Source organism: Natrix helvetica (assembly GCF_964273705.1).
Source record: "Natrix helvetica genome assembly, chromosome: 9".
Classification (NCBI taxonomy): Eukaryota; Metazoa; Chordata; class Lepidosauria; order Squamata; family Natricidae; genus Natrix; species Natrix helvetica.
Window position 1 is genome coordinate 25,007,103 of NC_138560.1, and position 20,230 is coordinate 25,027,332.

General features: G+C 46.2%; 1 protein-coding gene across 2 annotated transcripts in view; it reads left to right on the plus strand.

Annotated features, from left to right (window-relative positions):
- The window catches only part of GRIK3 (glutamate ionotropic receptor kainate type subunit 3), a 301,429-nt gene that overhangs the window by 207,791 nt on the left and 73,408 nt on the right, over positions 1-20,230 (plus strand). For both annotated transcript variants that reach the window (XM_081961775.1, XM_081961776.1), the window contains exons 6-8: positions 5,109-5,282; positions 5,756-5,899; positions 12,051-12,158. In XM_081961775.1, the coding sequence (XP_081817901.1) occupies positions 5,109-5,282; positions 5,756-5,899; positions 12,051-12,158 (426 nt within the window). The remainder of the gene's footprint in view (positions 1-5,108; positions 5,283-5,755; positions 5,900-12,050; positions 12,159-20,230) is intronic.

A 20,230-nucleotide genomic window follows, 5' to 3' on the forward strand; every position in this document is an offset into this window, starting at 1 on the left:
TTTTTTTTTTAACGTTTACCTAACTTCATTTTTTCTTTACTCTTCCACTCTGAATGCCTCATTGCACCTGTTGCTGCTGGCCTTCAGAAAGCATCTCATTACTGCCTTCGGTAAATGTCTTGTGTTGCTACCAGTATTGCCACTGGTTGTGCCAACTACCCAGTTCTGGTGTTCTGCGCTTGGCACACCTGCTGCTGCCACTCACCCTTTGCACTCTTAACATCTCCTGCTGTTCCTTTCACCTTCTGCTGTCTTCCTTCTCCATCTGCTGAGTTTTCCTTTCTTCCCCTCTGGTCATTTGTTTGCCAGCTGTGCTCACTGGTTGTTCCCCCTCACCTTCTCACCAGTTGCAGTCATCCCTCTCGCTGATTGCATTCGCCCAGGTGACCATTCCCCCTCTCAATGCGTGCGCTCACCTGGGTGTCCTCTCACCTTCTGCCACTGGGTGCAGTTCCCCTGTCATCAGTTTTACTCACCTGGTTGCCCTCATCCTTGTTCTCCTGTCCTCCCCTTTTGGGCATTTCTTTGCAGCAAATAAGGGCACAATCCTTGAGTTGGCAAGAATGGCATGAGCATGCAGATAGCTCCATCTCTGTTTCTCCATGTCATTAACTTCTCTCCCGATCCCTATCAATGCGATGCTGGTCTTTAGTGGTGTCAGAATAAGGGGCAAACACCCTTCTATCTCCCTCAGGGTTCAAAGCAAGTCATGCACATGAGCTGGGACTAGGATAAAGGCAACCTCATGAGGGCAGGGCAGAAAAAGAGGTTGCCAGGGCATATTTGTAGCCTGGGTAGGTGAGAGTGGGCAAAGGCCTTTAGATTCAGCTTGTGGAATCTGAATTTCAGGCTCCCCAGCTTGGGAGTGAATGTTCTGCTCCAGGACTTGAGCAAGTGAACGAAGGCAGGACTTGCAGTGATCCCTTGTGCTGAGCGCCTAATATGCTGCTTCCTCTCTGCTGCCTGTTGCTTCCTTGGCTTCTTCTGTCTTAAGTGGACTCGTTGCTTCCTTGATTTTTTTCTTCTTATTTATATGTTGAAAGAAACTTTTTAAATTGCCATATTTTTCGGACTATAAGATGTACCTTTTTGTCTCCCAAAAGGGGGTGAAATGTCTTTGTGTCTTATAGATCGAATATTGCTGAAGCCCCACCCACCCATTTTTTGGCCTCTGAATGCCCCTTTTTCAGGCCTTTTTGGGCTGTTTTAAAGGCTTTTTTGCCCCTTTTTTGAGGCTTTGTTGGCCCGTTTTTGAGGCTTTTAAGGCCCATTTGGGGGGGGGGATGGCCTTTAAAAAGCCTTTAAAATGGGCTGCAAAAAACATCAAAATGCCCAAAAAAGCCTTTAAAATGGCCCCAAAATCATAACAAATGGGCCAAAAAAGCCTCAAAAATGGCCTGAAAAAAGCCTCAAAAACGGGCCAAAAAGCCTTAAAAATGGTTAAAAAAAAAGGCTGGAAAAGGGCCGAAAATGTGGCATGCCAAAGCCAAAGTTCTTTTTTTCCTCTTCTAAATTTCAGTGCGTCTTATAGTCAGGTGCGTCTTGTAATCCTAAAAATACGGTATCTGACTTTTGTTGCAAATCTTTGTTCATTCTGAGCCTTTGCTTTTCTGACTTCATCTTTGCCGATTCTGACTTATCTGCTGATATCCTGCCTTAGTTATGTGCCCCTTTTTCCATTTTTGGTATTTGTCCTTTTTGTCTTTCAATTTATCTGTCAGACCTGCCCAAAACAATCAGTTAGGGAAGCAACCGCTCTATTCCAATTGTTTGAAGTGAAAAGAACTTTTACTAAAGATGTCATTTGCAGGAAGGTGAGGTGGAATCTGATACAAAAAGGCAAACTCATCTCTCCCCCAAAGTTCAGTCCATTGCCATCCAATCCAGGATCACCACAATGTTGCAGGGAATTCTGGATTGTTTAGGATGCTGGAATTTCACACCCAGGGCAAGGGGCCTTGAAGATGCTCGGCCTAACCTGTACAAACATGTCAGCTTCCCTCCCCATTTTCCACCATTAGGTACACAGATGTGGATTGCCCTAAATGCTTCCTCCTCCCTTCCCCTTTTATGGCAGGATGCCAGCAAGGCACCAGATGGAGATCCTGACATTATGAAATAAATCTTTGTGCAACCATGCTGGATCCTTCTTGGATTTCTCATTTTTCTTTTTCAGTGATATTGTGTTGGACTAGGCTTTTATGAGCATATTTTTCAGCGTTTCCCATGCTTCTTGAGTTCCCTTAAAGGGGAAACCTTTAGGATTTTTATCCAGGAAATTTTGCTTAAGCTCTCTCTGAGTTTGTTAAAATCAGTTCTTTTAAAGTTTAAGACACTGGTTGGATTATATTCTATTGCTGGTGTTTAAATTATATTGAATTCCAGTATGATGTGGTCACTCTTGCTCAAAGTTCCAGAAACTTCAACTCCTTCTTCTTCTCCTCTATTAGTAACAATTAGGTCCAGTATAGTTTTTTCCTCTAGTTCCCTCCTCTACCTTTTGAATGACAAAGCTGTCAGAAAAGTTGATTAGGAATCTGTTTGATCTCCCACTTGCTGCAGAGTTTGTCTCCTAGTTGATATCAGGGTAATTAAAGTCTCCTATTACTACTGTGGCATATTTCCTACATACATTTGTTAATTGAGTAGCAAACGGTTCACTTCATTCTTCGGCTTGGTTGGATGGCCATATGCCCATAGCAATGTCATTTTCCCCCTTTTATATTGACTCATATGGATTCCAGGAGGTTCTCATCCTTGGTTTTGTGTATTTCTGTAGAAATGTAGTGATTTTTTTATATATAATGCAACTCTAGCTCCTCTTTTGTTAGGTCTGTTTCTTTTGAACAGTTTGTATTCTTCCATCAGTACATTTCAGTCATGAGTTTCATCCCACCAAGCTTCAGTAATGGCAACTACATCATATCTGTCTTCATGTACGAATACTTCAAGTTTACCCTGTTTGTTCCCTAAACTTCGAGTGTTCATTTGAATCCTTTATGGGTCTTGGGTATGTTTCTTTTATTTCTTATTTTGTAAATGGGTTTCCCATTCTTTTCTTCACTCTCTACTTCCTTATGTTTTTCTTTTTTTATTTCTTCTTTCTCTTTACTCTCTGCCTCCTTATGGGATTGGTTATCTACTGGTTTCTGCTTGGAATTAGGTTCCATAAGTCATGAAGATGGGGCCCCTTCCCCTCTCAGTTAAAGCCTTTTTGAAGAGCCAGTTGTTTTCTAAATACATTCTTTCAAGTTTTTGTGTGGTACAGTCCATCCCTTGCCAGGAGCCCTACATGTAGGTAATGCAGACATGGTCTAGGAAGTCAAAGTTCTGTTGTCGACACTGGTTTTTGAGCTACTGGTTCATTTCTAAAATCCTTTGCTCCCTCATAGGATGTTGGCCTTTTGTTGGAAGTATAGATAAAAACATCACTTGTGCTCCTCGTTCTTTTAACATTCTTCCCTTGCTGTTCATAATCTCTCGTTATTTAGCTGAAAAGCTGTCCCATTATCCCTGGTCAGGGTGGGCCAAGACGCAGCTGATAGGCACATATATGGGATCCCATGTCAAACCAGAGACCACATGGTGATTGGCTGTCACTTGAGGGCATACAGGTAGCCCTCAACTTACAGCCTTTTGCTTATTGACCGTTTTAAGTGACTTCTTATGATTTTTCACACAAGATCATTGCAGCATCTCCATGGTCACATGATCAAAATGTAGACACATGGGAACTAGCTTATATTCACGACGGTTGCAGTGTCCCAGGGTCATGTGATCACCTTTTGCAACTCTCTGACAAGCAGTCAATGGGAAAGCCATATGGGAAAGCATAACAACTGCAGTGTTTCATTTAACAATCACGGCAAGAAAGTTCATAAGATAGGGCAAAATTCACTTATCAGCTGTCTCACTTAGTAAAATAAATATTGGGCTGAATTGTGGTTGTAAGTTGAGGATTACCTGTATACTAGGTATTTTTTTCATATAAAGGATGCTACGCTTCAATGGTTAGAAAATAGAATAGAACTGGAAGGGACCTTGGAGGCCTTCTAGTCCAGCCCCCTGCTCAAGCAAGAGAACCTATACTATTTCAAATCAGAGGCTATCTAGTCTCTTAAAAAGCTCCAGTGATAGAGCACCCAAGATTTCTGAAGGCAAGCTGTTCCATTAGTTAATTGTCCTCACTGCTAGAAAGTTTCTCCTTAATTATTAATTAATTAATTAATTAATTAATTATTAATTACTTATATGGCCTAGACCAGGGGTGTCAAACTCAGTTTCATTGTGGGCCGCATCAGGGCTATGGTTGACCTTGGGGGACCGGGCAGGCATGGCCAACGTGACCCCACTCCCCAAGCTGCTGGCATGTTTCCTCTTCGCATTGGGTAGACTGGGCCAAGGCAACGCGGGTCAGCTCCTTATATTTTCCAGGACAGTCCCACCGGACGGTTCTGACCACATTGCGGGCCAGTTTTGGCCCACGGGCCTTGTGTTTGACACCCTTGGCCTAGACATTGCTATCTGAACATAGGTCTTTTTAACATTCATATTTTATTGTGTTATTTTTAATCTAGGCATAATGTTAATATGTATCACAAGTCCACATGTGATATGCCATGCACTAAAAATAAATAAAGAAGGCATATGTGGAGAGGATGATTTTCAAGGCTAGAAGTTCCCTGCTGTGTCTCAGGCACCCAAGAGAAGACTTGCTATTCCACACACTTTGGCATTTCACACAGTTTTTGATTCCTGCAAGTGCTGATAGCAATAAGGCTTAATATCGGAGTTTCCCATTCATTGATTTTTCTTTCAAGCATTTTGTCTTTTCTCCTTATGCTCAATTAATCATCATAATTAACTGATTCTTGGCTGAGATAGGCTTCCCGATTGGAACCAATACTGATTTCTGCACCTAAATTTTAGGGTTGTTTACTCAGGCGAAGCATCTGCGAATTCCCAAAAAAGCTGAATTTCAGAAACGTGGGTGACATTTCTCAGCAACCTTTCTTTTTCTCTTACTTTACAACAGTTTTTACGTTCAGTCATGCCAAAGGAAGAGCAGGCAGAGGGCTGAGATGAAAGATTTTCTTTTCCCCCAACAGGATCTGTATGCACTCGATCTTGAGCAATATCGCTACTCTGGAGTAAACCTGACCGGCTTCCGCATCTTGAACGTGGAGAATCCCCATGTCTCTGCCATAATCGATAAGTGGTCCATGGAGAGGTTGCAGACGGCCCCCAAACCTGAACCTGGATTAATCGCAGGGGTCATGATGGTACGACGGTCACTTTGAACTCCTGGCCCTTTTCCTGCTGCTGTGTAATCAGAAAAAGGTTTGCAGCTCAATCGGCTTGTGCCAGGCTGTGCCAAACATTTTTAGCACCCTCTGCTTTTGTCAGAAGGGGAGTCTTGCATCTTCAGGCTGAACTACACATTACATCTGAATGGGTAAAATGACTTCCAGCCCCCTTCTTCCAGAGGGGGGGGGAAGAATCCTAGGAGAAGGAAACCTCTGAAGCAAAGAGGCTGCAGCAGAAGGGAGTTTTTCTCCTAATATTATCCTGGATTCAGGAATGATTCCTGGAAGCCTGGGTGCATGGGAAGTCAGCCAATGCCCGGCCTTTAGGGTAGAAGCAGTGGCTCCTCACAGTGGGCTTAGCTATAGAATCAAGAGGACATTTGGGGGCGGGGAGGGTTGCTTTCAGAGTGGATGCATGTGGTCAAAATTACTGTCCGCCTTCATTTTAGACAGACGCTGCCCTGTTGTATGATGCCGTCCACATAGTCTCTGTGTGTTACCAACGGGCCCCTCAGATGACGGTCAACTCGCTTCAGTGCCATCGACACAAAGCCTGGCGATTTGGTGGGCGCTTTATGAATTTTATCAAAGAGGTAAGAAGGGTCCTGGACTCAGATAACTATTGCTCAAAAGGCAGTCACAGAGCGAAGAACTGGGGCTTGGCTCTTAGAAACCCAGGCATGGATGGATTTATAGGCTGTAACACTTCATGTCATTGGGACAATTTTGAGATGAAAGGAATGCTCCGGTGAAACTACTCCTTGCCTGGTTTGGCTATCCAGCTAGGTATTTATCCTGACATTTCCCAAGCAAGCAAGACTGAATCATCTCAGTTGTAGATGGAGCCCACTAATTCAGTTGTCACCCCTGCACCAGATGCATAATTTCCAAGGGTTCCTGCCGGCTCAAGTAGAAGTAATTGCCACGAGAGCAGCAGATACGCTCAAGTACTGTTCAGATTGTTGAGGAGGTCATGCAATGACCTCACAATTTTGTGCATGAAAAATTGAAGTGCTTCCTGCAGGCGCGCACACAAAGAGAGGAACAGGGAGTCAGTCTGTTTGTACCTTTGTCCTTGGATTAAGACCCGGCTTCTTTTGAATGCACTGGCCTATGCAGATTCCTTTCCTGAAATTTTTTTCTCTATCGAAATGCTTTGCTTGGCCCATGTCCCTTTTGTTGGAACACCAGAGGACACTGCTGCCAAATCTCTGTAACCCAGGGCTCTCTCGGGGCTTGCTTGTGGTTTCTCAGGCTCGATGAATCATCGCCAAATGGTGATAAAATGCATACAAGATCAGGCTTTAAGTGGCTGCTGGTTGCAATGGCAATTGGAATGAAGTGATTCTGGTATGTAAAACTTTGCTCAGTGTGGAGAGCGAGAGAGAGAGACTACACTTACGTCGCTGGCCAGCCAGCGGAGTTAAATGACCCTGATTAGGAAGGAAATATTTTTGTCCACAAGCTGTGGCACTTCTGCGTCACGGTGGAGAGTTGTCCATCCACTTGAAAAGCTGTAATAATAATTCAGCCGTAACATAGAGAAAGATGGCTGTGCAATGACTTGAAATGGAGGCTGTACTTATTACTTTGAGGGTCAGAAGAAGGGGGCTACTCAAAACCGCTTGTCAAGAAGCAGGAGGTGTGGGACACAGCTACCAACTTCCTTGCTATCTGGTTATGAGTGAACCCTTCAGAAGGACCTGCTGCAGGGCAGTTCTGACAACTAGTCAATGGAATGAGCCAAATAATAAGAGGCACCTGATACTTCTCTGCTGCCTCCACCATAGAATTGAGAGGGACATTAGCAAAATGTCCATTAGCTGATCAAAGTGCAGTTCACAATCTACCCGGCAGTAAGCAATGACAGAATTTGGACTAAAAGCCAGAAAGGAAATTCAGAGGCCTGAATGCTTTTCTCGCTTTCTTCCCAATTCCCAGGCTAGATGCAATGACTACTTTGGATGCTCTTAAAACTGTTTGTGTTTTCTCTGGGATCGGCCTTATCCTGGGGCCTCCTGCTTCCTTGTGCTTTAGCTAGTTGCAAATTTGCAAAATCTGCTGCTGGAAGCAACACCGTAAAGCAGCTACTTCAGCAGCCCTCTTGGGAGCAGCTCTGAACAGACGGCCTTTTTGAAGCTGGCCATCCCCTCCATGGCACAACAGATGCTTTTGACAAGAAGGGACAGTTGAGCTGAACTAAAGGAGGCAGGTCAGGCCCTGTAAATCAGAGCTGGAACCAGGCAAGGCTTCCAAGTTAATCTGATCTGTGCGTTCAGACACCATTGAGATCTGGACTCGGCTCTGGCCAGCTTATTTTAATTTATCCATCAGATAAAATGGAAGGGAAAGGAGGATGAGTGGAAAACCAAAACCTTGGTCTCTCTCTTCTCAAAAAACATGTTTGGTCGGAGAGGAGAAAGTCATAATAAGTACACCTTATAGTAGGGTAGTCTATCACAGCCAAAAATTGGGAGGAGCGAGGTAGTAGCTTTTCAAATAACAAGATTTGATTAAAAGGTGTTGATTGCTGTTCTGTTGCTAAGTCATGTGAAACTGTCTGTGACACCATGGACCACAGCACACCAGCCCCCCCCCCCGCTTCCCCCACCCTCCCCCACCCCCTAGACTTTGCCCAAATTCATGCCCAATATTTATTTATTCATGTCAGAAGCACCACAATTAAAGTAAGGCATACTATATGACATAAAATTTTAAATGTAAAGTATAAGATTAAAATATGTACAAAATAAATAGATCTTGCCCAGAAACTAGCAACATTGTGTTCTACCTGATGCCATCTAAACCATCTTACCTTCTGCTGCCCCCTTCTCCTTCCCTCTTTCCCAACATCAGGGTCTTTTCCAAGGAGTCCTCTCTTCTCTTTCGATGGCTAAAGTATTTGAGCTTCAGCTTCCAAAGTGGCCAAATGACAATCAAGTTTGATTTCCTTCAGGATTGACTGATTGGATCTCCTTGCAGTCCAAGGGACCCTCTAGAGCAGGTGTTGGCAATCCATGGGTCTGGAGCTGCATGTGGCTCCTTTGTCCTCCTGCTTTGGCTCCCTGTCGGCTGAACCCACCGCTGGCTGGCCCCGCCCTTTGCCCTACCCTCCTAGTCCTCGCCTGCCCTGAGAAGGTAAAGGCGACAGTGGGGGATGGAGACTCACTCCAGATTCCAGAGCAGGAGTCAGGCGAATGTCTAAGGGTGGAGAGCAAATCACACATCTCCCCAAGCGACTGAGGTGCATACAACACCAACAAGGGCTGGAAGAAGTGCTCACAAGAGGAAGCAAGTACAGGGGCACTTCACTCCTGCTCTGGAATATGGAGCAAATCTTCATCCCCCATTGTCGCCCTTACCTTCTCAGGCCAGGAAAGGAGTGACTGGGAGGGGAGGGCGAGGGGCAGGCTCAGCCAATGGTGGGTTCAGCTGACAGGGAGCCACAGCAGGAGGACAAAGAGCTTCATTTATCTGGGAACCCAAAATGACTCTTGATTTAAATCATATGGTAAAAGGCACCCAAAGAAGAAGAAAGAACAATATCAGCAAAAAAAAAAAAAAACCCACCAACCCTCACCTGTTTTTGGGAACACACACACATGAGAGAGAGACAGAGAGGGAGAAAGAGACAGAGAGAGATATGAGAGAGAGAGAGAGAGAGAAAGAAAGAGAGAGACACAGAGAGAGGGGGGAGAGAGAGAGAAAGAGATGGAGAAAGAGACAGAGAGATATGAGAGAGGGGGGAGGGAGGGAGAGAGAGAGAGAGAGAGAGAGATGTTTCCCATAAAAAAGAAAACACCGGGTAGGCATTGCAGGGGTGTGTGTCATGTGACTGGGTGGGAGTGAGTGATATCAAGTTGACCACGCCCACCCAGGTTTTGTGGCTCCTGGTGTTTTATTTTCTGTGGGAAACGGGTCCAAATGGCTCTTTGAGTGTTTAAGGTTGCAGACCCTTGATCTAGAGTCTTCTCCATCACCACAAATTTCCAAATAACAGATTTAAATAAAAGGCATACACTTTCATAAGCTGTAGCTGCCTGTCACAAAAGCTTATCCCTTTGAAAAAATATGTTATTTGTTATTTTCCTGACTTAAAGCTCTGCATCCAAGGAGTTCCCCCGTTAAGGAATAATGCAGATTTTTTCTCTCATGTCAGAACATCAACTAATGCTCTTGTAGATCACAGGGCGACAGAGTTCAGCTTCCAGCTCTCGGGTAATGCCTGGCTCTGGGTGGCCACTACCCCAGCTGAAATCCTCTACCCACCCCAACCCAGGCCAGCCTTCCCAGCCAGAAAGAAGTCTGCAATTGTCTGAGAACAGATGGACAGTTGAGAGAGGCAACGCAGCAGCCTCCTTCTCCTCATCTCAGCATCTTGGAAATAATGAGGAATGACCAAGTGGGATTTTGTCACTTAGCTGCTTTCCCTGTACTTGCCTTTCTCAGTTACCTGCCCTCTGTTCAGTAAGGAATTAAGAGCGATGGCCAGCCAGGAGTTCTAGGGATGAAGCAACCACCCCATCCCAGGGTCTGGTCACCAGGAACCCCCCATGCCTCTAATTATTCATATAACTCACAGGCCTGGAGATAATTGACCCCTGGGCTAAATTATGATTCAAATAGGATTCCAAGACCTTTCATTGGATGCTATGTTAGTTACTCAAGTTTGGAAATTTTTTGATTAGTTCGGTGGTGAGAAGACAGCAGCATTCCAGTGTGCAATTACAAACAAAAGAATACTGAGAACAGTAAAAAGTCTGCTTTAGGCACATGAAATGGAAAAAAATGCAAATACTGATAATATGTATATCCCTTTCACACAGCAGTATTGCAAATACAATGAAGGTCGTCTTGTGATCTGAGGCTCAGGGAAACTGCCAGTCTCCCTTGGCATCCCACCATGCTTTCTGCCAACCTGATGGGTACTAATCATGATCTAGGTGTCCATGAGAGGGCAGCAAAGTGTTTTTTCTGATTATCTACTTATTTGGCTCCCAGGGGCCCCATGTATTCAGCACAAACACAAGTAGACCAGAGCAGAGCAGAAGAACGGCTTGGAGGGTTGGAGGGAGGGAATAAGTAACAGTGAGAGAAGATCTGCTGCTCTTGCGGTCTCTCCACCCTCCTCAGTCAAGTCAACCCCACAGAATCCTTAAGGCACCAAAGGTTTCCCCACTAATTTCTGTGGGACTTGGAGGAGTGAATGAGTCACCATGTCATATCCATGCTATAAAAATGGAAGACCACCACAAGAAGCCAGAAAAGAAGGGTGCAACACTATTTGCTACCATCCAAGTTCAGCCCAGATCCAGCAGACCAAAGAGAGGACTAAAAAGTTTCTTCTGAACTTGAAGAGCCAGGGGATCCCCTGGAGGGCAACAGGAGGAGCAAGGAAGGGAAGGGAAACCCTTATAGGGCTCAGGGCCACTTCTGTTATGATGATAGTAAGCCATCTCCCTCTTTCTCATCAGCCCCTTTGGGGCCACAGCCAAGAGGTTTGTCTTGGGCCACTGGAGATGAATCTGCCCCTATGGCAGAGATTTCTCATGTAGTTTTCCAAGGCTCATGTCGGACCTCTTCACATCCATGGCCAGGAACAGAGAGAAGCATGTGACTAGCTTGGTCTTTCATGGATGGAGCAGCAGATACCACACCAAGGCTCAGAATAGTTTTTGAGTGAGCCAGGACTGGTTGAACTTAATCTCTAGCCTCCCTGCCGGTACAAAGCTTGATTTGAGCAGTCTACCCTCCACCTCCCCAACCCCCCAACTCCGGCACTCTGCCTGCAGATAGTCAGCTGCTGCAGTGGCCCAATGAAATTGCAGGATGAAGCCAAGATGATCTCGGTGATGACATTATGGAGGGAGAAGGGAAGAAGAGGAAGCACAGGCCATGACATCTCCCAGTCCTTAATGGAGCATCTGGATAGCTCCAGAATGAATGCTGGTTTTGGAAGGAACATCTAGAAAAATGGCCTGGGATGGCTTAGAAGGGTCTCCTTGCTTTCCCTCTAGGCTATCTCACCCAAAGCTCCAAAGAGTTTTCCCCCTTCAGGGCTCAGAGCTCAACAACACTTTATCGTTCTCTCCAGTGAACCGGAAGCGGTGAGCATCGACCATTTCTAAGGGGCAACAGGGTGTGTGTGGATTTCTCCAGTTTTGCAGAACAGGAAGCAGTGTGTCAGAGTTCCAAATAGCATCCAAAAGTAAATCAGAGTCCAAGGCAAAGTATTGCTCAAAGTTCCAATTTATGAAGAGAGCCTTGTTGGCACATCTGGGAAAACCCGAATCTGAAAGCTTCCTGGTTTTCCCCAACCAGTTGAACGTTCAAGACCTTGCCCCCACACTCACAAGTTCATCACATGGTCCATTCTTCCATTGCCATGCTGGCAGTTCCACCCCTCTAGTTCCGGCCAGGTGCAGAAGTGCAGAGACAAAGGATGACCTTGGCTTTTTAGAAAGAATGTTGTTATGGCTACATATCATCTAACTCCGTACAATTCCCGCTCCCATTTTCCCACCATAGAAAATGCATAATAGAATAATAGAAAGTGTGGCAGGTTTGAGATCCATAAGCAAATATCGCTTCAGGCCTGACACAGTGATGGGTTTAGCAAAGCTAAAAGGGGCAGCTCACTTCTGACTTATGCACTTGATGCAGAGTTCCTTTATGTCACATGTTCATCGCCGCTCCTCCCCTGGTGCCATCCCTACCCACTGTTCCTTCCTTTCTGCCTTTCAGGCACAGTGGGAGGGCTTAACGGGACGAATTGCCTTCAACAAAACCAGCGGGCTTCGAACTGACTTTGACTTGGACATCATCAGCCTCAAGGAAGATGGGCTGGAAAAGGTCGGTGGCTTCTTTGCTTGCTCTTATCTTTGCACATCTCAGGAAAGATCTCGGGAGCTGCCAAAAGCCTCTTCTTAAGCAGCTTCAAAGAGAGGAGGATGTGCTGGAGTCCCAACAGAAACAAATACACCCACCCTCAAGATTGGGGGGGGCTCTACTTTGCCATGGGTTCCTTGCATGCGTGGGAGCTGGGCCCAACTTGGGTTCAGATGCTTCATCTTTCCTTAAAGCTTTTTGAACCTATCATATTTTTTCAGCTTCTTCAGCTCCATAGTTCATACTAGCCTAAAAGATACAGAAAACATTATAGAATCCTGGGTCTGGAAGGGACCCTGGAGGTTTTCTAGTCCAACCCCCTGCTCAAGACAGGAGACCTTTTACCATCGCAGTCAAATGGCTGTCCATCCTTTTCTTGCAGCTCAGGCCAATCAGCAGAGAATGGTTTGGCTAAATTGGTTGCAAGACTCTTGCATGTTTCCTAGATGTGAAAGGAGGCAGCCCCTCCCCTCTCTCACACACACACGTTAGTTCACACAAACACACACACACACACACACAAACACACACACACACACACACACCATCTGGCAATCCAACCTGGGTCATTCAGAGGAGTGAAAGGTTTGATATAACCACACCAACCCATTAGTCCCAGAGGCCCATGATTTCCCTTGTGTCCTTTGGGGATCCTGTAGTGGTGGCCAAGGAAACTCTGTGAAGGGGCGTTTATGAAGGAAATAAATCTCCCTTGTGACACTTGGTGATTTTCTTCAACTCCAGTTTCTGAGGCAGTAACCTGAAGCTGAAAGACCCCTGCCATCAACAAACAAACATCATTTGTTCATTTCCCTTGTTTCCTAGTTGTTTGTGCCCCCTTCAGGCACTCAATCCCCTCCTGAATGTGTGTTTAAAGCTTTTTCTGAGCTCAAGAGAGGCTTTAAAGCGGCTGCGTCGAATCACGGCAGAGTGGGGCATGACGGCTTTGTCAGGATGTAATGTGAATTAATGGCATCCCGAATGGAATCAAATCCCTGTTGATACTTGCGCCTTCTGTTCAGTATTTCACATTTGCTAAGGTTTCGGGTTTAGCACTTTCTCGCCTTCTGCAACTTGCAGATTGGTAATGTCGTATTCTGTGCTCTTGAGCTACCACACTTAGAGGAATCTTTTAAGGATTTGCAAAACAACAATGAGTGCAATCAGCTTCCCGGCTCCTGCAGAGACAGCCTTGTCTTGCTGAAGTCATTGTCACTGAGGGGAGTGGGAATCTTGGTGTTTTGCTTCCCATCAGACCCACAAGCCTTCGCTCCCACTGCTTATTGTCAGATAAAGGGGAGGGGGTAGCTCTCAGATAAGCGGCAAAGCAAAAATTGTTTTCAGTAAACTCTTTCATTGTATTGCCGTTCATTTCTTTTTTGTGGGTTACTGTATAAACAGGTGGGTAGTATAGTTTTCTAAAATAATATTTTAAAAAGAAGACGGCTTTGAATATTCTGTGATTTGATTGGGACTGGATCCTTTTGTCCATCTGAGAAAATGGAAATCTTTACGTTCTGCTTTCTCATTTGTAAGCTTTATGGACATCGATGATGTATCTCCTAACATTTTGGAAAGATCATTTGAAGTCATTAAGCACACAGTCCACATTTTCTGCAGAAGACACGTAGTAGAGCTGCCCCTTACGAGACCCGTTTCAAGGCTGAACTGGAGTCTTCGGATGGCGCTCGCCCTGCTGGCCCCCAAGTGATCTAACCATTCCAATGTGTGTGTGTGGGAGGGGGGCACCAAAGATAAAATGTTGACACTGGTCATGAGTCCCATATTTACATCTGACACAATTACCAAAGGCTGGGGATGGTTGTGATGTTGCAATACATCTTTCTTTCTTTTTTTCAACATGCTGATTTGCAGCAGACACCTGTGGATTGGAAATGTCTCTAATTGAGGCTGGGGAGGAGTGGGGGTGTCATTTCATTCAATGTTCAAGCAAAGCCACCCAGCAAAGGAGCTTTGAGACATAGCACAGCCCCCTCCCACTGAAGATAAAACCAAGCGGACCAGGAGTGGGAAACCAAGTGGCAGGCACTACTGTCGTGTTTGCTCAGGGGAGTGCTTTGCATGTGTGCATGCATGTGCAGTACAATTAAAATTGTTCTGCACATGCACAGAACTGAAAAACAAGATGGCGCCACCACTGCCCCTGGAACTGGTTCGGGAGTGTGGCAGACCTGGGTCATTGCCAGTTCCAGCGAACCAGGCCGCCAAACCACTACCGGTTCTGCCGAACCAGTCCAAACTGTTAGGCACCACCACTAAAGCAGTCCCCTTGCTTTGCTCATCTGTGAGGCAGCGGCAGCTCCCAGATAGAAATATACATTACCAGTTTTTGCAAGGAAGCAGCCACCAGGCAAGTCAAGCCAACCTGAACAGATCAAAGGGCTGTTCAGAAGCCCCAGAATCCTGCCACTATTCAGAATGAGGCAATTGGCTGTACTCTGATTGCAAAAGCCCTGGGGATAGCTGAACGCAACAACTCTTTCCGTCCCCTGTAAGTCACTGGTTGTATTTGCATAACAGCAAAGGTTGCTGCGAGAGCAAAGAATTGCTCACTACAATCTCCAGAGAACTGGGACTTAATCTATTGGATCAAGCTACCAGCCCACACACCTAAAAGCCTATAACTAAAAGTCTAAAGCAGAAAGTCTATAAGAAATATATTTGTACCTGCACAAATCCTGAAGCATAAGAAAGTAATAGCTAACTCTGTAGCGACCAGCAAGATATGTGCTGTTTGTATTCCTGCCCACGGAGGATTCAAATTACACCTGCAACAAGTCCAAATGGATCTGATTGTTAGAGGAGAAAATGGAAGGTCTAGAGGCATGTCTAACCCCTCTGAGTCTCATCTGAGGAATTATTTGGAAAGGCAGAAGTATGCATTCAAACTAAATACAGCAAGGAAGAAACAACTACAGGAAAAAATGAAGCTCATGGGGCAGACCAATGGCAGCATGTCACTGAAAGGACAAAAATACAAGGAGAAGGTCCCTGTCACTGGAGTTGAACAATCATTTGCATATCCTCCCTCTGTAAGAAAACACACAGGACATCTGGAGTTTCAGATGTTCCCATGAGGAAGAAAAGTAGCTCAGACTGTCATAAAGAGGAGTTTGCTGAGTTCCCCAAAGAGACATAAGCAGGTGATTGGTGACTCACTTCTCAGCAATTTGTGGACTGCACAACTATCAAGAGTTGGGTTGTTTCCCAGATGCAAAGATCAAAGATGTGACACAAGGCTTACCCACATAATCAATCCCATTATAATCCCTTTCTGCTCTTTCATGTTAGGAAGAATGATACAACAAAATAAAGCCTGAAAAACATTTCAAGCAGCTATGAACAGCTAGGGAGGAAGGCAAAAGAATTAGGAGCACAGATGGTATTTCATCTATACTGCCAGTGGAAGGTCAACATCCAATGAGGGAACATAGAATTTTAAAGGTAAATCACTGGCTTAAGAGATGGTACCATCAAGAGATGTTTTGATTTATGGGCCATGGTTTACATTACCTAGAGGAAGGACTTCTGGCAAGTGATCAGCTGCACTTCACAAAGACTGGAAGAATGTGTTTGGGAAAGCTCTGGCTTGGCTTATCCATAGGTCTTTTAATTAAAAGGGGGAGGGAGACCAATTTTTAGGAACAAACCCAAAACTCAAATCCCAAGATAACAAATCAGACAATGCGGAAACGTGTGATGAGAAGGAAGGGGCACTCAGGCATGTAACAGAAGATGCAGAAAGCAAACACTGGGTCAACCATAAAGGGTTCAGATGCCTGTACCTTAATGCTCAAAGTATGGGGAACAAACAGGGAGGACCTGATATCCTAGTGCCTGATATTGTTGCTATTACTGGAACTTGTGTGATGGAACCCATGATTGGAACATTCTGCTTAGAAGGATATAGACTGTACAAAAGAAACAGAACCAACGCAAAACAGAGGGGGAAGGAGTTGCACAGTATGTAAAGAACTACTATATCTCTACAGACATAGACAACGCCAAGGATGAAAGCCAGTTTGAACGTATTTGGGGGACTATTAGGGGAAAGGGACATAACTACAGGCCACTAACCAGGCTCCCCAACATGTCTAGCTGACAACTTTATCTCTCAAAAGGTGAAGGGATCTAGAGGTCAACTATACTAGACTTAATTCTTACTAATAGGAACAGAATGATTGAGGGAGAGGAAGTGGTAGGAACTCTGAGGGAGAATGACCATATCATACTAGAATTCACCATAATGCAGGGACAAGTAGCTGAACAAAATCAAACAAGTGTTATTGACTTCAACAAACTAAGAGAGAGAATTGGAAGGATGGGGATCTTAAAGGGAAAGAAAGTACAGGATGCTTCGGATACTTTGAAAAAAAGGATAATAAAGCCCCCCCCCCAAAAAAAAACCCAATAACACAGAGATAGAAAAATAAGAGGCTCCAACAAGCTTGCAGGGTTGTACAAAGAGCTTTCTGACATACTGAGGGGCAAAAGTACCAGGAAATAGTCCAAATCAGAAGTGTCAAACTTGATTTCATTGAGGGCCCCATCAGGGTTGTGTTTGATCTCAGAGGGCGTGCCCAGGTGGGTGTGGTCATGGTGGGCGTGACGTGTGGCATGGCCATGATGGGTGTGGCACGGGACTTATTGGGGGGGGGGAGAGCCTGTGGTGGCCAAGTGCTAAGGCAGGACTTCCCCGAGACCCTCCCTCCCTCTCATTACACAGGAAATCCTCAAGTTATGAACCTAATAGAGCCTTTCAATTATATTTGTAACCTGAGGATTCATTTGATTAAATGAACATGATTACTCCCTGTTTTCCCCAATGCATTTGTTAATCGAATACGCAGGTCATTAAATGCACATGAGGTATCTCAGAGTGGGGAAAAGCATGTGGGGCCTAGTGCTGGAGAAGGCTATCCAAGGCCTCCCTTCAATCCACTGAGATACCTCATGCTCCCCTGGGGTCCCCGCAATTGCTTCCTCACCCATCCTGCCCTGCCGCGTCTCCACAGACTGGGCCTGCTTTGCTGGCGGCCCAGATTTCACTTACTTTTCCCATCCCCAAATCCATGGATTACTTACTATCTCCAGAGCGCCAGAAGAGGCTGACCCACAGGCAGAGAAACCAAAGTGTTTTATTCAGATGATGGTGAAGCTGTAAAAATGTGAAATCCAAGGAAAACAGTTTCACCAGCTTCGGCTGGGCCCATGTGGCCAGCAGGCCTAAGCCTAGCCTCCTGCTTCAGGGATTGAGCCAGCAGCAGCAGTCAATCAATGAGGAGCTTGCTTCCTTTGTCTCACCAGGCTGAACTGTAAGCCCCTTGTTGATTGGCTGCCGTGCCCCAATCCCTGAAGCTGCTTATTCGAACTAGCCAGTCAGCTGCAAGCAGGAGGCTCCTTGTTGCCGGCCAGACTGGGCCCAAACTAAGCCTGCAGGCCCTCATGGCAGAGAAGCCGGCCTTTTTATTCAGAAGGGAAAAACTGTTTTCCTTACATCTCACCTTCTTACAGCTTCACAGGCTTCTGAATAAAAGACTTTGGCTTCTCTGCCATGTGGCTCAGCCTCTTGTGGAGATCTTCAAAAAGTAAGTATAGCAAAGCCGTGCCAAATGAGACCGGAGAGGGCTGGATCCGATTCATGGAGGCTCCTTTTTGGCCTGTAACAGGACAAGGGAGGCCTCTGAAGGCCTGTGTGGCCCATGTTTGGCCAGCAGAGTGCTGCTGGAGCCCAGGGAGGCCAAAAATGGGCCATGTGGAGGCCTCTTGGTGCCTCCGCATGGCCAGTTTGGCGAGCAGAGTGCTGCCGGAGGCTGGGGAGGCCAAAAATGGGCCCACAAGCATCCCCCCACCTGTTTTGGCTTGAAGAGGCACCGTGGTATTCCCAGGCCAGCCTCACAGGCCAGATATATGCACCCTGCAGGCTGGGTCCATACTGCAAGCCTCGAGTTTGACACCCCTGGTCCAAATTTACAAAGACAGAGTCAGGAAGGCTAAGACTCAGAGTAAACTTGCAACAAATGCCAAAAATAACAAAACAAGTTTCTTTCAATATGTAAGGAAAAGAACAACAAGGAAACTATTAAGTATCAGTAATAACTGACAGACAACCAGTAACAGTAACTGATTTATTCAACTTAGTAACTGAACTGAACTGAAAGCCGGTTGACAGCTATTTATATTCTCCAGCTGTCAAGCCGGTAGCCAATAGGGGCTTGATGCTCGTGCCGCCCTGGAACCTGTTTAAAACGACCAATCCTGGGCGCGCGTGGACAGGCCTCCTCTAGCGCCACCTGCTGGTGGACGCTCCGAGAATACAACACTCCTTCCCCCTTGTCCGCGCATGCGTAATCCTGGAACCTGGTTGGCCTTCTGCGCACGCGCTGCGATCTTCTTAGCTGTGGAGTGACTGCCGCCGTAGAGGGAGGATCGCTTCGAGGAAGTGTCCATGAAGGGCCAAACCGTGGAACTCCTCCCAACTCACCAGGTAGATAGCTTGCCGGTATCGGATCATTGATTTGGCCGCCGGAGCTAGTTGTTCGCTCAGATCTGGGCTGATGGGCGGCGTCAACAGGTCTTTGTGAACTTGGAATAACATTTGGAACATTTGAGTTGTTTGACGCTGCACCGGTGTCTCTTCGCCTCAGCTGATCTATGTGCCTCCTCCACACTCTTCCATCTCCAAGGAGGACCCTATAGGAACAGGGCCCCGTTAGCTCCGATACAACACCAGGCACCCATTTAGGATCCCCTGCAAAGTTTTTAGCGAACACTCTTTCCCCTACCATGAAAACCCTAGGGGGGGGGAGAGGATGGGTAGGAAGGGGTAGCGTAAAAGGGATGTAATCTGTCTAACGTCGTACGTAGTTTCCTTCCCATTAACAACTCGGAAGGGGCTTTGCCAGTTATTGGGCAAGGGGTGGTGTGCTGGCATCTTAAGAATGTGGCTACTCGTTGCTGCATTGGCAAATGAGCCATGCGTGCCAGTGATTCCTTGGCCGTGCGCACCGCGCGCTCTGCCATTCCATTAGCCGCCGGGTGGAAGGGAGCCACGGGAGCGTGGCGAATGCCTTGGCGTTGGAGAAATGTCTGAAATTCTTGTGAAGTAAATTGGGGTCCGTTATCCGACACTATGATGTCAGGTAACCCATGTGTTGTGAATAAGTTGTCTAAGATTTTTATAGTGGCTGCAGACGTAGTGGAATGCATAGGGAACATTTCTACCCATTTTGACCACGCGTCAATTACCAAGAAGAAGGTGGTTCCCTCTATTGGTCCTAAAAAATCCACGTGGAGTCTGCTCCACGGCGATCTGGGTTGTTCCCATTCTCTGGATGGGGCTGCTGGTGGTGCGGGGCGGACCTGCTGGCATTGGGGGCATTCCTGTACCCACGCTGCAATGTCCGCATCCATGGAGGGCCACCATATGTAACTGCGCCCCAGGCACTTCATACGGACAATGCCAGGGTGGCCCTCATGGAGACGAGATAGCAGTGCCTGGCGCAATTTGCTTGGGATTACTATTCTGTGTCCCCAGAGGAGGCAGCCTTGGAGAGATGACAGTTCCGTTCGGCGGCGATAGAATGGCAGTAGTGGCTGGTCTATATCAGAATTAGGCCATCCACTGCGGACGAAATGAATTATTTTTGAGATGATGGGGTCTGCTTTGGAATGTATTGCTATGTCTGATGCAGACAGTGGAAGTTGCAATTCATCTAAAAGGCAGATTGTTTCTGTAGGAGCTGGGTCCAATACCGGAATCGGTAAAGGGCAGCGGCTCAAAGCATCTGCATTGCCCATTGTTATGCCTGGCTTATGGATCAGCGTGTAGTTATAGGCTGATAAGAATTCCGCCCAACGGGACATGCGGGGAGATAAAATTTCTGGAGTGGGGCGGTCGCCAGCTAAAATGCCTAGAAGTGGTTTGTGGTCCGTTAGGAGGGTAAATGGCCGCCCATACAGGTAATGGTGGAAACGTTTTACTCCCGCAACGGCGGCCAGCGCCTCCTTGTCCA